The sequence below is a fragment of the Seriola aureovittata genome, chromosome 14 (assembly GCF_021018895.1).
Source record: "Seriola aureovittata isolate HTS-2021-v1 ecotype China chromosome 14, ASM2101889v1, whole genome shotgun sequence".
Lineage (NCBI taxonomy): Eukaryota > Metazoa > Chordata > Actinopteri > Carangiformes > Carangidae > Seriola > Seriola aureovittata.
In genome coordinates, this window is record NC_079377.1 from 11,461,059 (window position 1) to 11,482,932 (window position 21,874).

Below are 21,874 nucleotides of genomic sequence, written 5' to 3' on the forward strand. Positions count from 1 at the left end.
CTGGAACATTAAATTAGATTTAAAATGATCAATCATTAAATCACAGAATGGTTTTCACCCCATCATTCAATATTTCCTTTGGCCTCCTGGAAACACATTTGTATTCATTTAATTCCGGGCCAACTCTTCAGCGCCTCTAATTGGATCTTAAGTTTGTAATCTAGTAAAATGCATGGTAAGAGTGGAGATAAGGGCTCAAAACTGTACCTCCTAAAGAACCAAGATTAGAGGAGCAGTCTCCGTTACCAACATCACAGCAGTGCAAAAGGTCCTTGACTTTCAGGCAGCCACCATTTCTCACAAATTATTGAGCAGGCAGTTCGAGATAAGAAAAAGGAAATATCTCCTGACCACGTATGCTTTGAATAAATTGCATTGTGCACTATGAGGCAATATTCCAAGGCGGCATAATACAACTGTGGAAATTATTTATTTTCATCCATCCTCCTGCCACCATTCATCCATACTCCTGCCAGCAAATACAATGACATTGTTTCTGAGACAGCTGGGAAATGTTCTAGTCATCACCCCCAAAACTGCGTCCCTGCCAAAACACTGTGCACTGAGACTGGGTATAAGCCATCTGAGTCCAGACCAGAGTGAAAACAAAGAAAGAAAACAAACCAAGAGACTACTTTTAACGCATGGGTTAAACGGCAAAAATGAATGATGCAGCCTCACAGACGCTAACAAGGAATTTGATCAGGTAGAAAATGTAATGCTGAGATTAAGAAGATGTCGCTTAGAGGCTAACTCAGACCCTGCTGTGTTTTAAAGTGGACTCGATCATTGAAAGATTACTGATATGCAACTTTAATACATGTCAGAAACAGAGTCTTCAAATCATGTAAATATGGACCCCGCCCCCCACCCACCTTCATCCCTCATAGAAAAGACAGACATTTATTTCTACATGTATAAAAGTAAAAAAAAAAAAAAAGAAAGAAAGAAAAAAAAAGAATTAAAAAAATGTTTTAAAAAAAAAAAATCAGGCGTCTTGAAAGAAAGAGTCCAGCTCCTCCGTCATCTCGGCCAAATCCTGGGGGGCGTTTGCTGCTGCTTCTCGTGCTGCAGTGGATCCTTTGGCAGCAGAGTTTTCCTGCAACCTCTGTGGAGCCTCCATCTCTCGCTTAATATCCTTGCCGCCGCCCAAAACTCTCTGGCTCTCTATGAAGTACTGGTTGGGGTGGTTGAGCGAAAAATTGGAGTCCTCAAACTGCTCAAATAAAAAGTAAAAAAAAGAGAACACAGGAGAGGTAGGTCAAGGGGAAATTAGAACAGCAGTCTCAGTTTTCCCAGAAGTGAATGATGGATTCATGTCACCTTTTATAAGATGATCACGTAACATCTGCTTCATTGGGCAAGATGTGGAATGGCTTGCTAATTTACCAACAATTTACTAATTAACAATAATGAGAACTTTCACAGGCACATTAGCGAGTTAAGTCACCAGCTAGCTATTCCATCAGAGCACACAGCGAAAAAGATGAAATGTCCTCTCAGGAAATAAAATGTCAAAATCACTCATGATGAGTAAAAACCTATGAATCAATTAACAAATGAAGTTTGAGCTCTTTCAGAAGTTCGTCCTGTGACCTTTAGTTTTTAAACAGCTGTTTAATGGTGAGTGATGTTTTAAGTTACTGTGACAGATTTGTACACAACACATTTCACTTTGCCATTTTTACTTGTTGAACTTCTAGAGTGAAGGAAATAATTGTGCACCGAGCACTTTAACTACTATAATGTACATCTGCAGGTGGGTGGAAGAGTGACAACATACTTCTGTTTAATCATTGCTTTTATCAGCTAGTAGCTTCATAAGAATGTGATTTCAACGTGCATAAATTGTCCTGTGAAGCAAATTCATTAATTTTACACATGACTGCAGAGTACAACATCTTTGTTCTTTCATCAGTTGTTTGGACTAAATTCATTAATGTAAGTGTAGTGACTGTAAGCAAATATGACAACTGCATTTTTCATTAAGGTCAATAACCAGTCAAGGAGCTAAGGAGCCCAGGGTTATGACTATGTAAAAGAATGTCTGTTTGGTTTTTAATGTCTTCCATATTTACACGTTTCATTTAAAATGAGACTAATTTTTTAGCACATCCATTCTGTTACAAATAAAGAACTGAACAGTGTACTTCAGTGTACTCGGGGGTTTTGCTGCTACATCCTGATGTGGTCTGGTATGACCAGTAGCTTCTGGTGGCTAATGTTAGCAGACACCAGGACTGTGTCATGGACACAATTTTAGGCAGTTTGTGTAATTACTGATCTACATCCAGAAGAAAATATTTCATGAAGAGTGTAAAGGTGGATTTTACCATGATGTGTCTCAGAGGTATTGTACAGTGTATTTGCTGCTGATTGTACTGAAACTGACAAATAAATTGATTCAAAGTCTAAACTTTTATAAAAAAAACTGATAAACTAACAACTTAATTATACGTTGCGTGAATTCTTTGTGTACAGTCACTGTTATTACAATTTCAGGGATACAACTCCATCACTTGCAATAGATCTACTAAAAAGGTACAGTATGTGAAATGATGTTCCCTCCCAAAATTAACTATGACACCTAACGTTTGAGCATTCAAAATAACTGTTTCACCTTAGACACAATATATCAAGCTGTGTAAATTTGGTAAGAAGAGAGAGAGAGAAAAACCAGAGCACGTGTTAAACTACTGATCACAATGTGCCAAACTCAGCTGAATGACAACTGCAGTCACAAGCAAATACATTGTGAGTCTAAGACCTTGTTTATTTGTTGTTTTCTTTTTTCAAGTCACTACTCTTCCCTGAAACCAGGACTCTGAGTGTGACTGAAAGGGATGATGACTCAAGCATCCAAACTTAAACAGATTAAATTAAGTAAGTATCCACAGGGGACAAAATAGATCCGAATGCCATAATAAACCTTTAAAAATTAAGTGGCTGTGACAGCCGGCTAATGATGGATGTGATGACAGTTCTGGGTCTCTCTCCCCAGCCGTCATGCATCACATGTGAGGACCAAACACCTGCCTCCGATACAGGTACCCCCCGCTTCAAATTAAATCTGCACTTACATTGTGAGTCAGCTCAAAGTACTTCTGGCATGCCAGCTGATAGTGCATTCCTTTAACCAGCTCCAGGATCTGCAACAATAAGTAGAGGATAGGAAAAGTTCAAAAAAACATCAGGGTAGAAATTTCATCTGCATTCTCACACTGTTAAACTGTTACACTTTGGAAACCGGCACAGAGCGTTTACATAAGGTATTGCCAACATTTTGTGATTTTGCAGTCTTGTGATCCAAATTGTTTTAATTGGCTTTTCGATCAACTACCTACACAAACATCTCTCATAAATCATTAAGACAGCAGTGAGCGCATCCTTCAAGAAATCTTTGCAAATGTAATCAAAAACAGATCACTTAAATATTCATGCCCTGAGTCAACTCTTTGTAGAATGTAGGAACTGTTGGCAACGTTTACACCTTCAACTCTTTTGGTACATGTACATTTCAGAATTTCTATCTGCTTTTTCATTCCTGGTTTTCGGAAGCTCTGTAAAGTTGGAAAGGGAGGGTGGGAGCAGCCAGTTCGAAGCCCGGGCTTTGGTTGGGTGGCACAAGCACTCTCACATTCTGGCACCAAAATCCCCTGTAGCGTTAGTGCGACTGTACACTCAGGGTGACTTACCTGCTGAAAAATAAATCCAAGGTCTTCATCACTCGCTTAGAGAGAGAGACTGCCTGTATTTGGCTCCGTCATTATTCTCTATATTCCTGAAGGTTGCCTCCAGCGTGATACTGCCACTAGCACGCTCAACCACTGTGGCTGGTATTAGATCTGCGAGAGTGGTAATAAAAGGCAAACACTAGCTGTGCTCTCAGTTTTATTCCTATTTTCTCTTTTGCAAAAGAGAAAATATCGCACTTATGTGATGCGAGTACTTCACTTCCTATTTGTGTGCTTTACTCGAGAAGGTTCTTCTGGGATTTGAGAAACAACATGTCAAACATCCACATTATCGCGTTAACTATCTATTTTTACTTGTCAGTACTTTTAGAAATAAACCCGCTGTTGCAGGAATATGTTGTAGGTCACCCTGTGAAAGACACTATTTTGTGCAGGCATTCATGGATGAATCCTCATGACTTTGGTGATCCTGACTTTTCGTGTAGCGTCTCCGGCAGGTCAAAGATTTCATATAACCTGTGAAATTTCATTTCCTCTGGCACAATCATGAGGTTGACATGTCGTTTTGAATGAAATATCTTGACAACCACTGCATGGACGACCATGAAATAATGACTCTGGTGATCCATTAATTTTTCATCTGGCGCCATCATTAGGTCAGCTTAATAATTTGTCAAATATTTTGGTTCATGCAAGTACCTGCAACGTCGGTTACAGGTTGGCATCTGTAACTACTTTCAACTTGCATATTTTCTATACTGTAGTTGAAATGTTATAAAGACACAGCTTCTAAAGGCAGCTGCTCTCAGCCAGGGTGTGAGGGTGTGGTGAGTAGTACTAACATTTTCCAGTTTCTAACTCTAGATTTTATTTATTTTTACCCACTGGAAAAAAAAAAAAAAAAAAAAAAAAAAGATGACACCCACCTGACTGATTCCACTGGGAGACACTTTGTAGAACTGAAGCTTCTGCTTCAGTAGCTCTGGGTCACTGTGGCGAAATGGGCATCCTACAAACATGAAAATGAATTCAAATAATTTGCTTCATGAATTAACAATTATTTGTTTCACCAATAGGAGCAAACTGAAGTTTTCAGCATGTGAAAACTGCATGAGCAGAGATTTGGGTGATGATTTCGATAATCAACACCCAGTCAGTCGTGTCACTATTTCCAAGCCAAGTTCCGTTAACTAGAAAGCCTGATAATTAGAGTTGAGTGGCTCATCACATGGGTAATGGCTTCTTCCAACAGCCGTCAACTCACCATGATGGTCGCCTTGGCTGGGTGGGTTTGATAAAATCACCTTCATGCAGCTGTAGGGGGTGTAGTCTGTTCGCTTGCCTTCTTTGCCAAACATGTGGCGGATGCTGTAGGCATATGCTTTGTCAAACTACAGAGAGTGAGAGGAAGACAAGAGGGGAGAGAGGAAGAGAGGGCATTAGTGAGGATGAGAGTGTAAGAGGGACAAGGTTGGGGTGAAAAGAGACATTGTCATACATCATGTCAGTTTTGACAGGGTGTTTTCCTCAATGAAATATAGAGCTATTAGAGAGAACCTGCTGTAGAGGTGTCGCCACACTCGAGATAGCTGAATTATGGATACCTTAATACGGCCATCTTTCGCTCTCAGTGATTGTGCCCCTTGTCTTGCAGAGCACTTTGATACAATGTGTCTTTAAATAAAATAAATAAAAGATGTGTCCTTAAATAGAAGAATGGAAATCCCAATATGATGTATCAGTATTCAGCGTGATGTATTAACCATTTCTACCTAAAAATGTAGCACTTTACTATTTTATTGGTCCGGGAAAGTTGTTTAGATGTATGAGATCCGTGTTAATATGCACAGTCTGGGCCCCTTGTCACATTTCAGGAGTTTTTGACCTGTTGCAGATCTACCACAGAGGCATTTCCCATTTAAACTTCTCTGATGGGGCAAATTATCAAATAATTTCACAATAAAAGCAAAGACAAAAATGTCCAAGAAGATGGAGACACATTTTTGCATCTGATTTTTTTTCCGTAGTAAAAACTGGCTCCACCTCAACAAGCTACAACAGCAAAATGCTGCTTATACATTGATGCATTTATCATATTAACAATCTAATAAAGTAATATATGATGGTGTGTCAGTCACTGAGGTCATTTTTTCTGTAGAGCAAGTACTTTTACTTAAGTAAAGGATCAGCGTACTTCTTAAGTTTTTGCTGCTAATAAAGTGTCTTTGGGTTTTGGGTTGTCGATTGGATAAAGAAACGTGTTGAGGAGATCTTTTGATTTTAAGATATTATGATGGACAGTCGTCACCATTTTAATAACTGAACAGTTAATCTTCAAAATTATACAGTAAGTGATGATGAAAATGATCATTAATTGCAGCCTCAGGCTTGTATAAGATTTGTATTCTACTAAGTTGAGTAAACAAATGATTGAGCATCCACATTTTGATTTGAATATATTTTCTCTGGCCTTTTTTGATTTACAGTTTAGTTCCAACTTATTACTGAGAAACAAATGTACCAACAGGTTGCATTCACAGTCAGACAAAACTAGACTTTGTGTAGAAGTATTTGATCTATGACCGGATTGCAGCAGGGTTTGAATTCAAACAAACTTTATATTAATATCTGGAAAAATCTTTGTATGATAACCTAAAAAGAAAAAACATCAAAGTCAAGGACACAAGTGAACTGTATCAATAAACTTTAAAGTGCCAGACCTCTGCAAACCTTCACACCATATTCTGTCCAGTTTGTTCCAAACCAAAAAATCCTCAATATTTTTTTTGATAGGGGTCATTCTACAAAATCTCCACGGTGAACTCCTTTTATGTGTACCGTACTTCTGCGCAACCATTAAAAATGAATTACAAGGACCCTGCCTCTAAAAATCAAACAGTAAAATACACACTGTGTGCTTCAGAAGTGGCGGAACACAATCACCATGACTGCACCCATCATAACACATTAATGTTGCAATAAACCCCCTGAACTTGCTAATGTGACAACCTGCAATAGCAATTTAAAAACCCATAAAATCTTCCTTAAGTACAATAAATCAAATATTAATTATGTAGAGCTTCTAAGGATTCAAGAGGCTGTTTCTCGATTTAAGACCACCCTACTCTATTAAAACGAATCCTGGAACTCCACTGGCATTAAAGTGTGTTTAATATGTATTACATGAAATAATTAGGACATAAAAAGATCCTACGTCATCTAAAAAAGTGATACAAACACTTGATATGGCATTGAACTGTCACTGAGAAAGATAAGACTGAGGAGGTCTGATTAAAGAGAAAACTTCATATGAACAACAGGTACCAAAACAGTCTGTTCATATATACTGGGATTAACTGCAAATGGCTCCAGAGGTAAACCTTAAAATGTGCAATAACTGATGAGATTAAACTGTATTTGATTTCCCCTCAGCATTCAGATTCCCTTCAGCACTGAGATGTTGAACAGTGCAGTTCAGTTTCTTCTCATCTTGTCCCATATTTACTCATATTGAATGAAACTCCTTTAAATGCAATATATTTGCTGCGCTTCCTCTAATCACCAAGTGTGTTCCTACACTTCAGCCTACACTTTAGATAATCCTGGATATACTCTAATACAGTTGACCTCCAAACTGATGGAAGTGAGGAAAAAAAAAACAGTAGAGTCTGAACACAAGCACAAAAGATGCATTAAAAAGGAGCAGAGCCATAGCTCTCCTAGTGCTTGGCTCGTGGGGCTACATCACTGCAACATCCCCCCACACTCTAGGACACATTCACAAAAACCTGCGGCAATGGAGACAGAGAAATAGGACACAATCAAAGGGATTATGTACGTGTGTGTATGTGCATGTGTGTAAACTTGGCATGGCTTCTTAGGCTCAGTCCATAGTGACTGATGTGCCTGTAGCTCCAATCCCTCTTACATATAATACCATTAAAATAGTTTTTTAAATCTGCACTACTGGCCTTTTCACACCCTAAAAACAATAAAAAGGTGAGGGACTGAAAAATACTGCAAATACACACAAGGTAAGAAGTTTGATTTTGCGGAAAGAAGAAACGAACTGCTTTTTGAAATGGTCATTTACTCACAATGAACGAGGAGAAAGGAGAGAAAATATACTGCTACATTAATGACAAGCCAATATAAGATATGCATCTGCATAGTCCTAGGTTCTGCATGAAAGCAAATGTCACTTGAACAACTTATATTCAGCATGAGCAGTAAAACTAAGTGCGATTCTCCAGACTTGTTTTCAACCACCTATTTCAGATAACAATGTACTAGCCAATATTCTGTTTATTTAAGATTTGGATTTTATTCATTTATTTAAATTGGAGCCTTAACTTTCTAAAATGAAAACAGAACAAAAATCTCACTAACACAAAATAATTTCTCTTGGATCTCTTCAAGAAGAAGACTTTTCAAAAGTGAGGCAGACCCATAGCAAAGGAGGAGCTCGGGGCTACTTTGAAATGTACTGAAAATACCAGTGATTAAAATAACATGGTGTACATTTGTAACCATACTTTAAGAGCAGTTAATACAAAGTGTCATCTAACGAATCTCCTCTACATTTGGAAAAGACCCCAGAGGAAACCAACGCTATAAAGTGAAAAATAGTGTCAGTTAGTGGAAATTAATTAACCTGAAGTTAACATCTGTAAAACAAGCAGTTCAGAGCAGTCCTACCCTGAGGCTAAACAACACACTAAAATGTGGTACAAATAGACACTCCTTCAAATGAATTGGCTGACTTCCGTGGCAAGAAAAATGGTTAGATCAAGTTGATTTCATCAATTTTCCCTCTCCCTCTAGTCTAATATTACACTGCCTCTTCCTCCAGGCCTCCCTTTCGGCATCGCTGCCTCCCATCTTTTTCTCCGTGCCAGTCGCATACTAATGAGCAGGCTTTGTGCAGCCTGCCACAAAGTGCAGTCCCTGACACAACACATACATCACTGTGAGAGCTGCGATCTGGTCAGCACCACTCTGCTGCCTCTGCTGTGGAGCAAGGGCTGGGCTTTATGCAGAGCCCATCACACTTTCTCTTGGAGCTTGTACACGCTACTTCAGAGATGGGGCACCAAAGAGGGATGTAACATGAATCCAGTCCTCTGTAGTTGCCATGAGGCTCTTACTGAGGGGCCAATAACAGACAGTAGGACAGGAGAGAGTGTGGGCAGGAGAGATGGGATATTTTTGAATGGCTCAAATGAAAATACTTGAAAATGAATGTTTTTATTTTTTCTTTTTATTAAAGATATGGGCTCACAAAAACCAACAAAAGAAACTGACTGACCTACATCTTAAGAGAGTGAGGAACTAACCACACTAACCACCCTGACTTCTAGCATATGTTGCTCCAGTGCAAAACTATTTCAAAAAGCTACACAAATTACTGCTGATATTTTGGTTCACTTTACTCAGATTAGAAATGTAGTCTTATTATTTTGCTGTATGTTTCTCCTTAGTCATAAATACAGGTGGTGGTTGCAATCAACAATGACAACCAACCATTACTCAGCAGGACACTGATGTTTAGAATAACAAAAACAAAAATATTAACATGTTGTAAGGGCAAGCAGAATTAGTTAAATGGCACCAAAACAAAATGTTTTTGAAATCTGATTAAATTGTAAAAGTTTCAGAAACAACTAAGCTTGTTGTGGCTTTATGTTTTAATTTCCCATAGTGATCTACAGCTCAGCTCAACAGCGATTGTTTAATTTATGTTGGACATTAAACTTTAAAATTCTTACCAAACTCCTGAATTTGTTCCTATTCACACTATGTTTACACTGGTTCTGGACATGGCGTTATGCTTTTACACATTGGCCTCTAACCAGTTGCATGTTAGTGTACTTCGTCCTCCATTTCTACAATGCTTTTGCAAAGAGATGAGAACAACCTTACGAATGGCGAAGTATCTGGATTTTAAACAGGTGAAAACATGAAAAGCGTCTCTATGCATCTTTGTGCATCAGAGTGTGGTCAGAATTCTTCTTCTTCTGTCTCATTACAACTAAAAACTGACGCACCAGCAGAAACAGATGCCCCATATATTCCCACGACACGCCTGGAGACATCGTCTGGCTGATGTAAAACACATCCTTGGACTGGAAAATATGCAGACTACCTGGAGTGACATGGTAGGGGTGCCAACCATGTGATACACTGTACTACTACAAGTCATTATTAAAAGACAACACTGCTCAGGGATCAAGGCCCATCCACATGAACTGCTGTGCCAGACTGCTGCACTGGGTTTCTATTCAACTCAGCACAATTAAATGATTTCTTGGCACCTTACACACTGTTAATACTGCATCTTTTGAACAGCACTCAAAAATGCAACACACATGTGTTTGAGATTAAGCTCTGGATGGGTGTTTATCAGAGCAGGTCATAGGGTTAGACAGACAGTATTTTAAGCGTTTACTTTGCAAATATAATTTACAAAATAGAAATTATTACAAAAACAGGTCAAAATAAGACAAGTCTCTCACAGTGTCACAGTGCAATCAAATCATGCTGGTTTAATATTTACCTGCGAAGTAGGTTTGCATCAAACAATTATTTTTATTACCAATTATTTTCTCAATTCATCTCTTTATCTATAAACACCAGAGAGCAGTGAAAAAAGACCGTCCCTGTTTCCTAGAGCCCAAAGTGTTGTCAAATTCATTTAAAAACCTGATACCATCAAATGTTTCAAATTTTTCCTTTAAGTGATTCAAACTATTAATCGACCAATAGCTGCAGCTCTGCAGTCAAGAACTCCCTGCTGTGGCTGAGCAGCAAACTGTGTAATGGTCTCACGGAGCAAATGATGCCACTACTAAAACAACAAAAAGGGTTCATAATCATATTTGGGGGTTATGGACCTGCAGATATTTTTAATATTGTGTGATCTGACCATTCATATTGTAATTTGCTTTCATACTGAACTTTTTAGGACAAGGTTCATTTGGTTGTTTTTGGCTTGTATTCAGGGAACCACTGAGAGCAAAATCACTGACATGCTGAAGAGGTGGGGTGAAGTGAATGAGGCACGAGTCCAAATCCATTAATTGTAGCGTCAAGCTTTTTTTTCCCTCAAATATACAGTATGTGTTTTAATATTTATTTTTTTATTAATATAGAACATGGCGTAGAATGAAGTTTAATCACTTGAACTGAAATTTCATTTTCATGTTTCATGCATAATATCTCAACAACAAATTCCTAAGTGGCTGTGTGTGGTTGTCGAGCATTTAATAAAAAAAAAAAAAAAACTACTCAGAAACAGGGAAGTCTGAATCAGCCATATCTTACTTCTTTTAAGACAGGCCAACCAAGGTGAGGCAGACGGGGATGTTCTAACAGTCTTTAGTGTATAGAGCAATATTCCTAAAAGCAAATCGATGCAATCCAAGCAATTATCTATCTAACACGCAGTTGTTTCCTTTACAGTCAACAAGGACAGGAATTAGCACTTGTACGATCAGACTTATAAAACCATGCACTCAAGCCAAGCTAAGTAAGGCACACTGTGTAACAGCATGTCCACAGCTACCTAATGACCTAATTGAGGAAAGAAAACTTAATGCTGTAGCTATTGATTTCAGAAATGAAGAAAAACTGCAAAACCTTTTCAGAACTGTTAAATAAAATGTGGTGTGGTCCTGGCTTATGTCTAATACATTTAAATTAAAAGAAATTACGACAAGAATAAACAGCATGATTCATTTGAGCTGGCATCTCCTGTCACTATCCACATGAAGAGTTGTTGTTCTCCTCATGTAGAACAATTTTAATCTCTTTGCTGTGAATCTGTCTTCTATTGAGAGATACAACAACTGAACCCACAACGACTTAAGTCTTCATTAGACTCATTACAGTACTGCGTGCAACAAATGAAACCGGTGAACTTTCTTTCTTTTTTAATCGATACAGCTTTGATGAGGCCACTTCATCAACAATAAAACAGCACCACTGACTCCAGTGTTGAGAAGCACTCAGGAGAGGAGAAGGCACTGAGACATTAACACTGCTGTCGAGCGTTTCTTAATTATAATCATTATATTACTAAAGTTTAGTTTGCTGTAATCTTCTTTTTACAACACATTCCTACATTATAATATTATAGCATTAATATCGTCAACATTACCTTGTCTGCATCCACTTTCCCTCTGGTGAACTCTGACCTCCAGAACTGCAGCGCCTGCTCCAGAGAGAGGCCGATACCTTTGAGGAAGAGGCCGTACTGCATACGTCCCCCATGGCGGAGATGGTGGTTCTCTCTCAGTGACTGGTGGAGCTGCTTCATGCACAGCGGGAACGACTTTCCTGAAAGCTACAGGCAGAACACAATTAATGACTAATAAGCAAAAATAAACTAATGTGATTCATCAGTACCTGTTTATTCCCATTTCCATTCTATGGACCACATGTTAAACATAATGTGAACTGACTGATTAAAACTAACGTGACACTAAATACACTTTCGATTCGTTCCTAGCTCTGGGCCACCAGAGTTACTACACAAGCATCATTTCTCCCCTTTTACGCCACCCATTCCCAGGCAACATGGCACCCTGAACTTGACATTTCGAGAATAAATGGTCAGTGCAACTCACTGAATCAATTTGTTCCAAGGAGATTTTCCCAACATTCTTCTGGATGCTGTAATCCTGTCCCACATAGGCATGACTGAAAGAAGAAAAAAACATGAAAAATATCAGGATTTTGACAAATGAGACTGTATTCCTTTAGGAATATTAATGCAATTTTAGAGGCAATTGGGGCTGCCATAAAAAGTGAACGTATTTTCCGAGGCATGTTCCCTTAACTCAAATCAAATCTTCTTGATAGAAAATCAGGTTAAGACCTGACAGTAAGACTGGACACAGCTAAAATAATGAAAACTTTACTGCAATAATAAAAACAAGGGGACACATGCCTGTAACCTCCTGCCAAACAAACTTGAAACTGCTAAGCTGCTATCAGTAGATTTTTAAGTCGATGACTTTGGCAATCCATCAAGTCCCGTGTGGCAGTGCTTCACATCACATTGTGTTACCCCCCCCACCACAGAGATTAGTGGCTTGCCCACTAATCTCAACAACCTGCCCACTAATCCCCAACAACAATCAAGCGACACGACTTCTCCCACCCCTACATTCATGTTCCTACTTTTATCTGAAGTAAGATAAACACCCTCACTGTGCTCTGAGTTGCTCTTCTTGGCTATTGAAGATGAAATGAAGTCAGCTGCCTTTTCATGCACACTCATGTGCTGTTGCTGATTCACTTCAACTTTCAGTGGTGAACACGTTTAAGGTTTTTACATCCAGTTATCCACAAGAGGTGAGCCTTAGTATCAGAAGTTAGCAGCAGCTCTATTGTTTGAAAAAACTATATCAACATTTAAGGTGGTTTTTAATATTGCAATGCAGGTCTGATAAAACAAGATGCAGGTTTAGTGCGGCACTTCAATGAAGTGACAGGCTTGAATTGCATTTTTTGGCATAACTGAACACTAATACATCAAGATAAGTGACACCTTTTACTGCAGCATTCATGTCTTATGGAAAATAACTTGCAGTGTGTCCGCATCACAGGCGCTGATCACAGTCTGCTCACAGGATGACATAAAGCAGGTATTCCCACCATATGGAGTTTGACTTATGAGGGCTGCATACTGAGCTCTGCTTAATCTATGATTTGATCATGAAAATGCATTACAATTTAAAATTCTAAATCAATTAAGTAATTTATCCCAAAAAGCAATTACTGGGGGGGGAAAAACATGCCCCCCCATCAGTCAACAGCTAATGCAATAACAGTGTTTGAGAAATTGTAGGAAACATAATGCACATGTTGCATAGTGCTTACTGCTTCAAGACTGAGTTAACTAACAATAAAAATAGATGATGGTGGGCACCGGGCACCATAAGTCTCCACAACATCTGGACTTGTCTACAGGGACCGATTGGGTTGAATCAGACCAGGCACAAGCCCCCAGCCCTCCTTGGTGCCAAAGATCAATCCTGCTAAATCTCTTTTTCAACAGAGTTCTGGAAAAATGGCAACAAAGTTATCAATCCTGCTGCTTACCTGAGGTGGTTAAGGAGCGGTTGGAGACGTTCATCAGAATGCACTGCTGGTAGTGAGCGGGCAGTCAGCTGCAGAGAGACGGACATCACATGAGTGATGGTGAGCAGTGTAGGTCAAAGGATTAGAACAGCCGACCATTGCAGGTAAAGTGCAAAGATTAAGTAATGCGCAGAACAAGAATTAAAATACAAGGTCATGGAGTCAGCTTATGTGGGTTGAATAAAACTAAAGGTATACGTATATAAGACCACATTATCCAAACTGATCAGGAAAAATTGAAAATGATTTAACCAAACATGTAAATACACTGTATTATCAATCAGGAATAAATTCCAGATACTTTTTCATGCTGTCTCAGTCTATTTGAGCTTAATTTTCTTAATTCAAAAGCAAACCTAGAGATGGAGGCACATCTCTCCTCAACAAAAAGCTTTAGATGAACTGCATCATAAACACGAGTCCAATCGGCAACAGTCTCAACCATTTCAAGGTCTGCCCTACAGATAGACAAAAACAGTTTAATATACAATACTCTGCCTGTTGAAATGAACAGCGAACAAATAACTGGTCATTGGAGTCATATGGAGAAGCAGCTTTCCATTTCATGCTTTTTTAATGGCACATTTTTGGCGATGTCCCCTTGCTGTCCCCAGACAAGGAGAATAGACATTATAGTAACACAGAAACAGTCACAATGGCACAGTTACAAAAAATAGTTTTGGAGCATTACTCCATTCCAGCAGTTAGTGGTCCGGATAATTACCAGAAAATTGGAGAAAGGCCCAACTGGACCAAGTTGTCCTTATTATGTTTTTTTTTGTTTTTTTTTCTGTTTTTCCTTTTCTAATCCTGCCTGCCTGTCCTCCTGTAAGGGAGGAAATGCATTCAGATTAAAGCAAATCAAGCAAATGTTGCCCACTATGCCAACATTAATACAGAGATAATGACTTTCTATATTACAGTGACCTAATCATTATTTGGACATCAGAATGAATTCTACAGCCAGTGGAGTTCTTTACTTGCCCAGTAGTGAGTTTTAGACCAGAGATTCAGTTTGTCAATAGGCATTTTAGATCAGTGGCTGAGCAGAGTCCACTCTTTGTTGTGAACACAGGCATTACCTCAAAAACGCACTGATTGAAAGTGACTACTCGGTTGAATGCGAGGGACGGACAGCAAAACACAACCACAGAACAAAAACTAACCTTTGTTCAAACTGCTAAAGGATTTTCTAGGCGCTAAGCAACAAACCGCCTGTCCTAAGGTAGACACAAACAGCTGCTTTGGAAAGACAAGGCATCTGGTGTCTCTTTTGACAAAGTGTTTTTTAGTTGGAAAAATCATCAAACTATAAGAGGACACATGATATACATGTATGTGTGCATAGGTATTAGAGCTAGCCCAATATATTAGCCGATATTAGCTTATTGCAGAAATAGCTGTATTGGTGTATTTGGGTGGATAATTAATAATTGCAGTACATTTCCTGCAGAAGCCTATTCATGAACTGTACAGTGCCACTGCCTTTGGCTGTTGATCACCACGATATAACCTGAACTTTGGTTGTCTCCTCACATGTATTATATATGCCTCTGGTTCCCAAAACATCATGGTTCACATCCTACAGGGCATTCGATGCAGTGCACAAGTGTGCCGATATTGCGACTTCACAGACCCCCTTCAACAGCCTTTTAAAAAAACATCATGCCTGTAGGGAGAATAAGCACTTTCACACTAGCTGTCCCCAGTCTTCCCTCCAGACATTTTATGTCATGTGTGCATACTCATTCCCCTCATTTGAACCATGAGTTTCTCTAGTTTCCCTCAGGGCTCTGAAGGGAACAGCCATGATTGCAATTTAATAATACGCCTTATGCACCCAGGATTACTGTATACACAAAATACATTTACAGAAACTACATGTACAGGAAGTGGACATAACAGAAACACTTTGCAATGTAATGTAAAGTGAAGCTCTTGTAGTGAGTCAGAAAGGTGTTGATTCAAATCTATGGTACTTTCATTTATGTCAGAGTTGTACATGCACATGCTATATATATATATATATATATATATATATATATAAAAAGGGGTAAATCTTTGCTATATGTTTACACCATGAACTGCAGTGAAATACGCCTGAAGTTGCCATGTTTCTCTCAAGTACACATTCTCATCTTCTTTGAGCTTTCTGGAACACAACCCATTATTCAGCCTTTCAAAAACAATGAAGAGATGTAAACACTCACCGCGAGAGCTTTAGATAGCCTTGTGCGAAAATCATTGAGAACAATGGTGACAATGTCCTGATGAGGGATGTACACGTAGCCTGCTTTGAGGTACACTTTCCTTGTTCGCACTAGATCCAGGGCATCTTGAAAGGGAACCTTTAAAAAAACAAAACAAGAGTTGGAGAGAAAATGTTTTGAATAAATAATGCATTCAAAAGATACATTTTAATATTCCGTTGGCATGTATAGTAAGTATAGTGTCAGGAGGTTGATGCTAACCCTTTTGCCCTTTATATTTTTTGGCCACTTAAAATGTGATCCAAGGATTTAGACTTATTCTAGTGATATTCAATAAAGCGAGTGTAATGATTTACATTCTCAATGAAGAGACCATCAGCAACAAGCATAAAATGTAAAATGAAAGTCATGTAGCAGGCCATGACATTTTCCCCTTTTCCTTTTCATTTTGTGAATAGACAAACTGAGACTTAAACTTAGTCAGCTGTGAAAGGTTATGATGGTGATCTGTCAATCAGGCAATTACTTTTCAGGCTCTCTATTCACACTGATTTAGGAGATTCCTCCACTATGTGAACATTTAATGATTTAACAACATTATGTCAGAACATTTCTCATGTAGTATTACAAGATACTCAGATGCATTTGGGAGAGTATGCATTCTCCAATAAGTTGATTTAAACTGCCTGAGGGAGAAAGAGTTGCATATTTATTTCATATTAGAAAATGTTCTGACTTGATCTGACAAAACATTGGCCCTGGGGGTAGGGGAATTGAAGTAAAAATATAGAGCTAAGAAGGCTTTACTTCAGTGTAATCAATATTTTATTTATTTTTAAGAGTATTTTAAGAGTGACTGGTACACTCTTGAACAGGTAAGTATTACACAGAATGGTTTACACTAATAAGAAAGCTCTTATGGCAGTTATTCCAAGCTTAACATTGGCCCAAAGGCAAAAGTTAAAAATCTATGAATCTTTATAAGTTTCTCTCTAAATTCTACCCAACCTTTTTTGATCTTCTGTGATCCGAGTTGTTACATGTATTAATGGTGGTCAATATCTCAAATTAATGGTTAACATTAGTGATTTGTATCTCATCAGTAGTGAATGGGACCCAAATTATGTAACCTGGTATACTTTACTTTGTAATGGCTTCAAATAGGAACAGCCTTTTAGTCCGTAGTGTCGGTCAGGTTCCAAAATCACAAGATCCTACATTTCCCATTATAGAACCTCCCCGACTAACTAACGCCACAACTTTTAAACTCCACACCTCCAGTTTTAACCAAAACCTCTTTTGTTAAAAATGTGAGGCTTATCTGGGAACCCCGATGACATCATCTGGGTAAAACTGGTGGAGTGACCCTTTAACGTGGCAATCCACTCCAGAAGAGTCTCTTTGAAAGACTAACCCTGACCCACAACTTTGTTAAACTTGTTAACTTGTTAACTCAAAATTACAAAGAAATGACCTTCAGCTGGAAATCCTGGAGCTTTTGATAGTGAATGGAAGAATCACTGTGAGGATAATTACAGTGGAGAGGGTGATTTTAACATAAAAAGCATTTTCTGATTGGCTGTTAAGATACAAATGTTCAAATCTTTATTAAAGCTCTAACATTCAGAATACAAAACATTTCATGTTCATTGTCCCATGTCTAGATTCTGCACCTGCTGGATTCTAAAAGGACTAGAAACTGTTTTATGGGCACATCAGCACTTAACTTTCTTAGTGGACTCAATGGACAGAGACGAGTAACTCACTTTGTAGAAGTCCTGACTCTCAACAGTGACTCCACTGACGGCGTAACTGGAGATGACAAGCTTTTCCTGCAGAGCCTTCTTCTCCTCGACAGTAATCTGAAAAAGTTATTGAAGAGGATGATGAATTTCAGTGAAGAGCTGCAAAGGCAGAGCTGTGTCAGTGTTAATACATTGAGGGTTGAAGCTCATGGAAACCAAATGTCATTTATCAAATTAATGCACCATTTTCATTCTTGCGTCGACTCATTATGCGTAGATGAATTATTCAATAGTTTTTTCCATTTATGAAAACCTGCTGCGTGCTTTCCTTAAAGTGTGTCTTTAGACGGACCTAAGTAAAACAGAAACTAAACACACCGTTATTACACTTTTATTCTTCAAGTGATTAGGGAAACTGTTAAAAATAGCATTTATCTACATTTATCATCTCTGAAATATAATCTGTTTTACAAATAAATCTTTTACCAAAAACAGAGCAAAAAAAAAAAAAAAAAACACTTTTAAAAATGAAACTTTTTAACTACCACTGAAGAATACCTCACCATTTATAGATCCTGTTACAGTGATCAAACAGCTCCATCTAGTGAAAATACAATTGAATACCACTATGTTGTGAATGGAGGCAGCTTATACAGCTTGTTGTCTCCCATGACACACTCATTACTTAAGTCTGCCCTAAAGAAGTAGCGCCGCTCAGAGGGTGTATTATAACCTCGTTTTGTAAACGCAATGATGGATGAAGCTCTTGCTAAGACTGGTAATTAAACAGCTGTTAATGCTAATGCTGGCTATGTAGCAATAGCAAAACTTACAAATAGCTCCTTTAAATCAAGGCAAAATAAAGGCTTCAGAAACTTACTGTGTTATATTGCAGATTATTTCTGTGCAGAAATTCACGTTTTTGATCTGAAAGCATGCCATCGAAACGGTAGCGGAAAAGATCAACTTCCTGCTGTATAAACCACCGCCTGAGATCTTCCCTTTAAGAGATCATTGAAAATGAATATTTAGTTTGGTTGCTTTTGAATGACACTCATTTGTTGTCAAAAAAAGAATACAATTGTTATTTAAATTTAAAATCATTTGTACTTACGTTTGGCAGTAGGCGAGCCTGAGAATGAAGTGGGAGATATGATCCTTTCTTCGTTTCTCATATTCATCTTGTCCAATCTGAGACTTTTTTTCATCCTTGACAGACTAAAAAAGGCATTTTAAATGACATTATGTAAATAACATATACAAAAAAAAAAATTTTCATAATCTGTCTTGGAATATTGAGAATTGACTGCACCCTGAGTATTTTTAGAGGCTAACCTGCCACAGGTGTAAGCTACTAGTGTTTGTTTACATAGTGACTGCATAGTACAAGCTATTTTTGGGTAAACATTATAGCAGATTATTGTTGTAAACATGCACATGCATGTACCACACAGGGACAACCTGAAAAAGGATGCCATGGATAGGATGGGATTCGTGTAACATGAATATTGAGGCAACAACGGAAGTGACATAAGATATTCAGATGCATTTGGAGAGTTTCTTACAATTATGTTAATTTAATGGGATACTTTGACTAATTCTTTTAAATTGGAAGGAGTGTAAACCGTGCTGCTTCTCTAGGGATGCATGGCTGGAGGAATATCTGGAGGAATATCTGAACATGGAATGAGCAGATTGTCTCTTAAAGAATTTCAAAAGGGCCCTGAGGGACATTGGACACTGTCCGCAAGCTCCTTGCTCAATCATGTAAACTGACCGATTAAATTTGTTGGTATGTGTTCATCCATGCATCCATTTTTTTAGACTTCCTCTTTGTAGAAGACAGGAGCATATTATCGCAGCCTTTACTGTCAGTTGTGTTTACAAGATATAAACATTTTTAAAAATACCTGTTCGCTAGCTGTTGTGAATTTAGGCCATTGTGTAAAATGGCTTTTGTAATTCAGCTTGAGAAGTAAGAAGACAGCTTTCTGCCCACTGACTTTCTCAGTGATCGCTTCTTTTGTGTTTTAATATGTGTGTCTGTCTGTCTGTAGCAGACTAAACATTTTACCTCAACTAATGTTAAAACCATTAATATTTACAACGATGTTTGTTTAGAGTCCATGCAAAAACACATTTTGTAGTTGCACAAACTCAACCTAAAAGCCAGAATAGTCAACATTACCGATACATATACCACTTCCCATCCCTCACCTACAGCTCAAACTACCAATATGGATCAATGTAGTGTGACAATTCAGGATGAAAGCCCTGTACGCTTCATCTAACAGCCAACACTTGGTAAATGAACATTGAGAAACTGTATGCATTTGAGTATAACGGTTTATACAAGCTGCACTGCAGAGTTTTGATGTATGTCATGCTTAAAATACTCACAGCCTCTAGTTTGTAAGGAAAGTTCAGGTTTCTAGACTCATTCCACAGTTTCTTTTTGTAGTCTTCTGACAGTTTCACGTAGCTCACTCCCAAATTCTCAATGGTCTTCAACACTGCATTGACATTAAAAGAAAACTTCCTTTTTAATATGAAAAAATGTATTTCACAACACCTGAGAAAACAGTGCTTACAGCAAATTTCATAATTAAAATTTCATTTGATCAACATGAGACCAACTACTTACATTTCACTCTGTCCACAGCAAATGTCTCAAATTCAGAGAGAGAGATGTTTTCAAGCGGAGGCTGCACATAGAACTGCAGAGCATGTCCATAGAGCTCCGTCTGAGGGCTGGTGTCAATCTTCTTTCTTCTGCTACCAAACTGCATTTTGCCTAATGGTAAAGGAAAAGTATGTTTAATGTACCACCAGATAATAGGCCACTAGTGGAAACCTTGTTGGGATATCTGGTGCAACTGAAATGCACATACAGTGAGGTGGAAATCAGCTGCAGCCCTAAAAGACAAGTTAATCAAAATTAAACAAGATGCACAATTCTTTACCGGGGTGCTGGCATTTTGGGACTAAATATGGTATATTGGAGAAGAATTGTTTGGCTTTATACATAACACCCACTGCCAACAATTACAATCAACTGATGATCTGGTCTGAAATGATCAAGAATGCTGTGACTCTCCTCACAACATAAATAAATAAACAAATAAATAAAATGACTGCCTAAACTCTTTTACCAACTGTGTACAATCAAAACTGTGCAGAAGTGACACTAGCTAATCTTTTTTACAAATCATCATAATCCAAAGACAGACCGTCGTAGAATATGGAAGTTAGAAGAAAGAAAAATACACATGCATGAGGCATCTTCTCTCTGTCAAAACATATTTTTAGCTGCACCTACTTGGGCTAGAAAGCTGACCTTGACTAAACTCTGTAAAGACTATTATGAGGTTAATTCCACGATACACAATCTAGCCCTGCAACCGTGAGCTCACAACTTACTGACAACTTACTTGACAAGCTACTAGCTTTATTATGTCACACTGGGTCCAGACCAGCAGCTTGAGACTTCACTTAGAGAGTATCAGAGACGAAAGTTAACCAGACTATCATTAACACTGTCTAGTTAGCTAAACGCAGAACAGCAACTTGAGGGTTGTTGTAGATGCTAGCTAACTTACAGTAAGCTACCTTGGAAACTGACTTGAAATCGGCCGAGCTCTAAAACAAACGGAGCAATTTATCAAACAAGCAACTGGCAGAAGAATTAATTTGCAAGATTGCAGTTACATTACCGATTAGATGATGAAGCAGCTGCCTCCAAACTCAATCCCGCCAAACAAAGTGGGCTGTTCAACAAACGCGGGTAAACGATGACGTTTTTAACCAACTCAGGAAGAGAAACCTTGTCATAAAGAGGGCACTTGTTTTCTTGTTCCGCCTGACACGGTGTGCCTCTCCCGCTGTTGACGACTTCCATGGAAAGATTAGAAAGTATTCTCACTTTTGGACGATACATTTGAACCAGGCGTGTATCCGGAGAAGTTGAGATTTAAAATAACTCATGGTTTTTACATTGTGTCATTTCTATGACTCTTTTGTTGTCGTCGACCTGGGTGCAACAGGAACTTGCGGGGGCATCTGTACTACATAGCAAACG

At 38.4% G+C, this 21,874-nt stretch overlaps 1 protein-coding gene across 1 annotated transcript; it reads right to left on the reverse strand.

Moving 5' to 3' along the window:
• Positions 1–411: 411 nt before the first annotated feature.
• On the reverse strand, positions 412–21,586 carry prim2 (DNA primase subunit 2). Its single transcript, XM_056396388.1, has 14 exons — positions 21,510–21,586; positions 20,441–20,590; positions 20,197–20,309; positions 18,911–19,014; positions 18,677–18,797; positions 17,818–17,913; positions 16,052–16,189; positions 13,803–13,870; positions 12,323–12,395; positions 11,854–12,039; positions 4,960–5,086; positions 4,622–4,704; positions 3,081–3,149; positions 412–1,216 (listed from the first exon to the last, which is right to left on the reverse strand). Exons 2-14 carry the CDS (start codon positions 20,583–20,585, stop codon positions 989–991), a joined length of 1,551 nt encoding a protein of 516 aa, XP_056252363.1. The 5' UTR covers positions 20,586–20,590; positions 21,510–21,586; the 3' UTR covers positions 412–988.
• Positions 21,587–21,874: the final 288 nt, after the last annotated feature.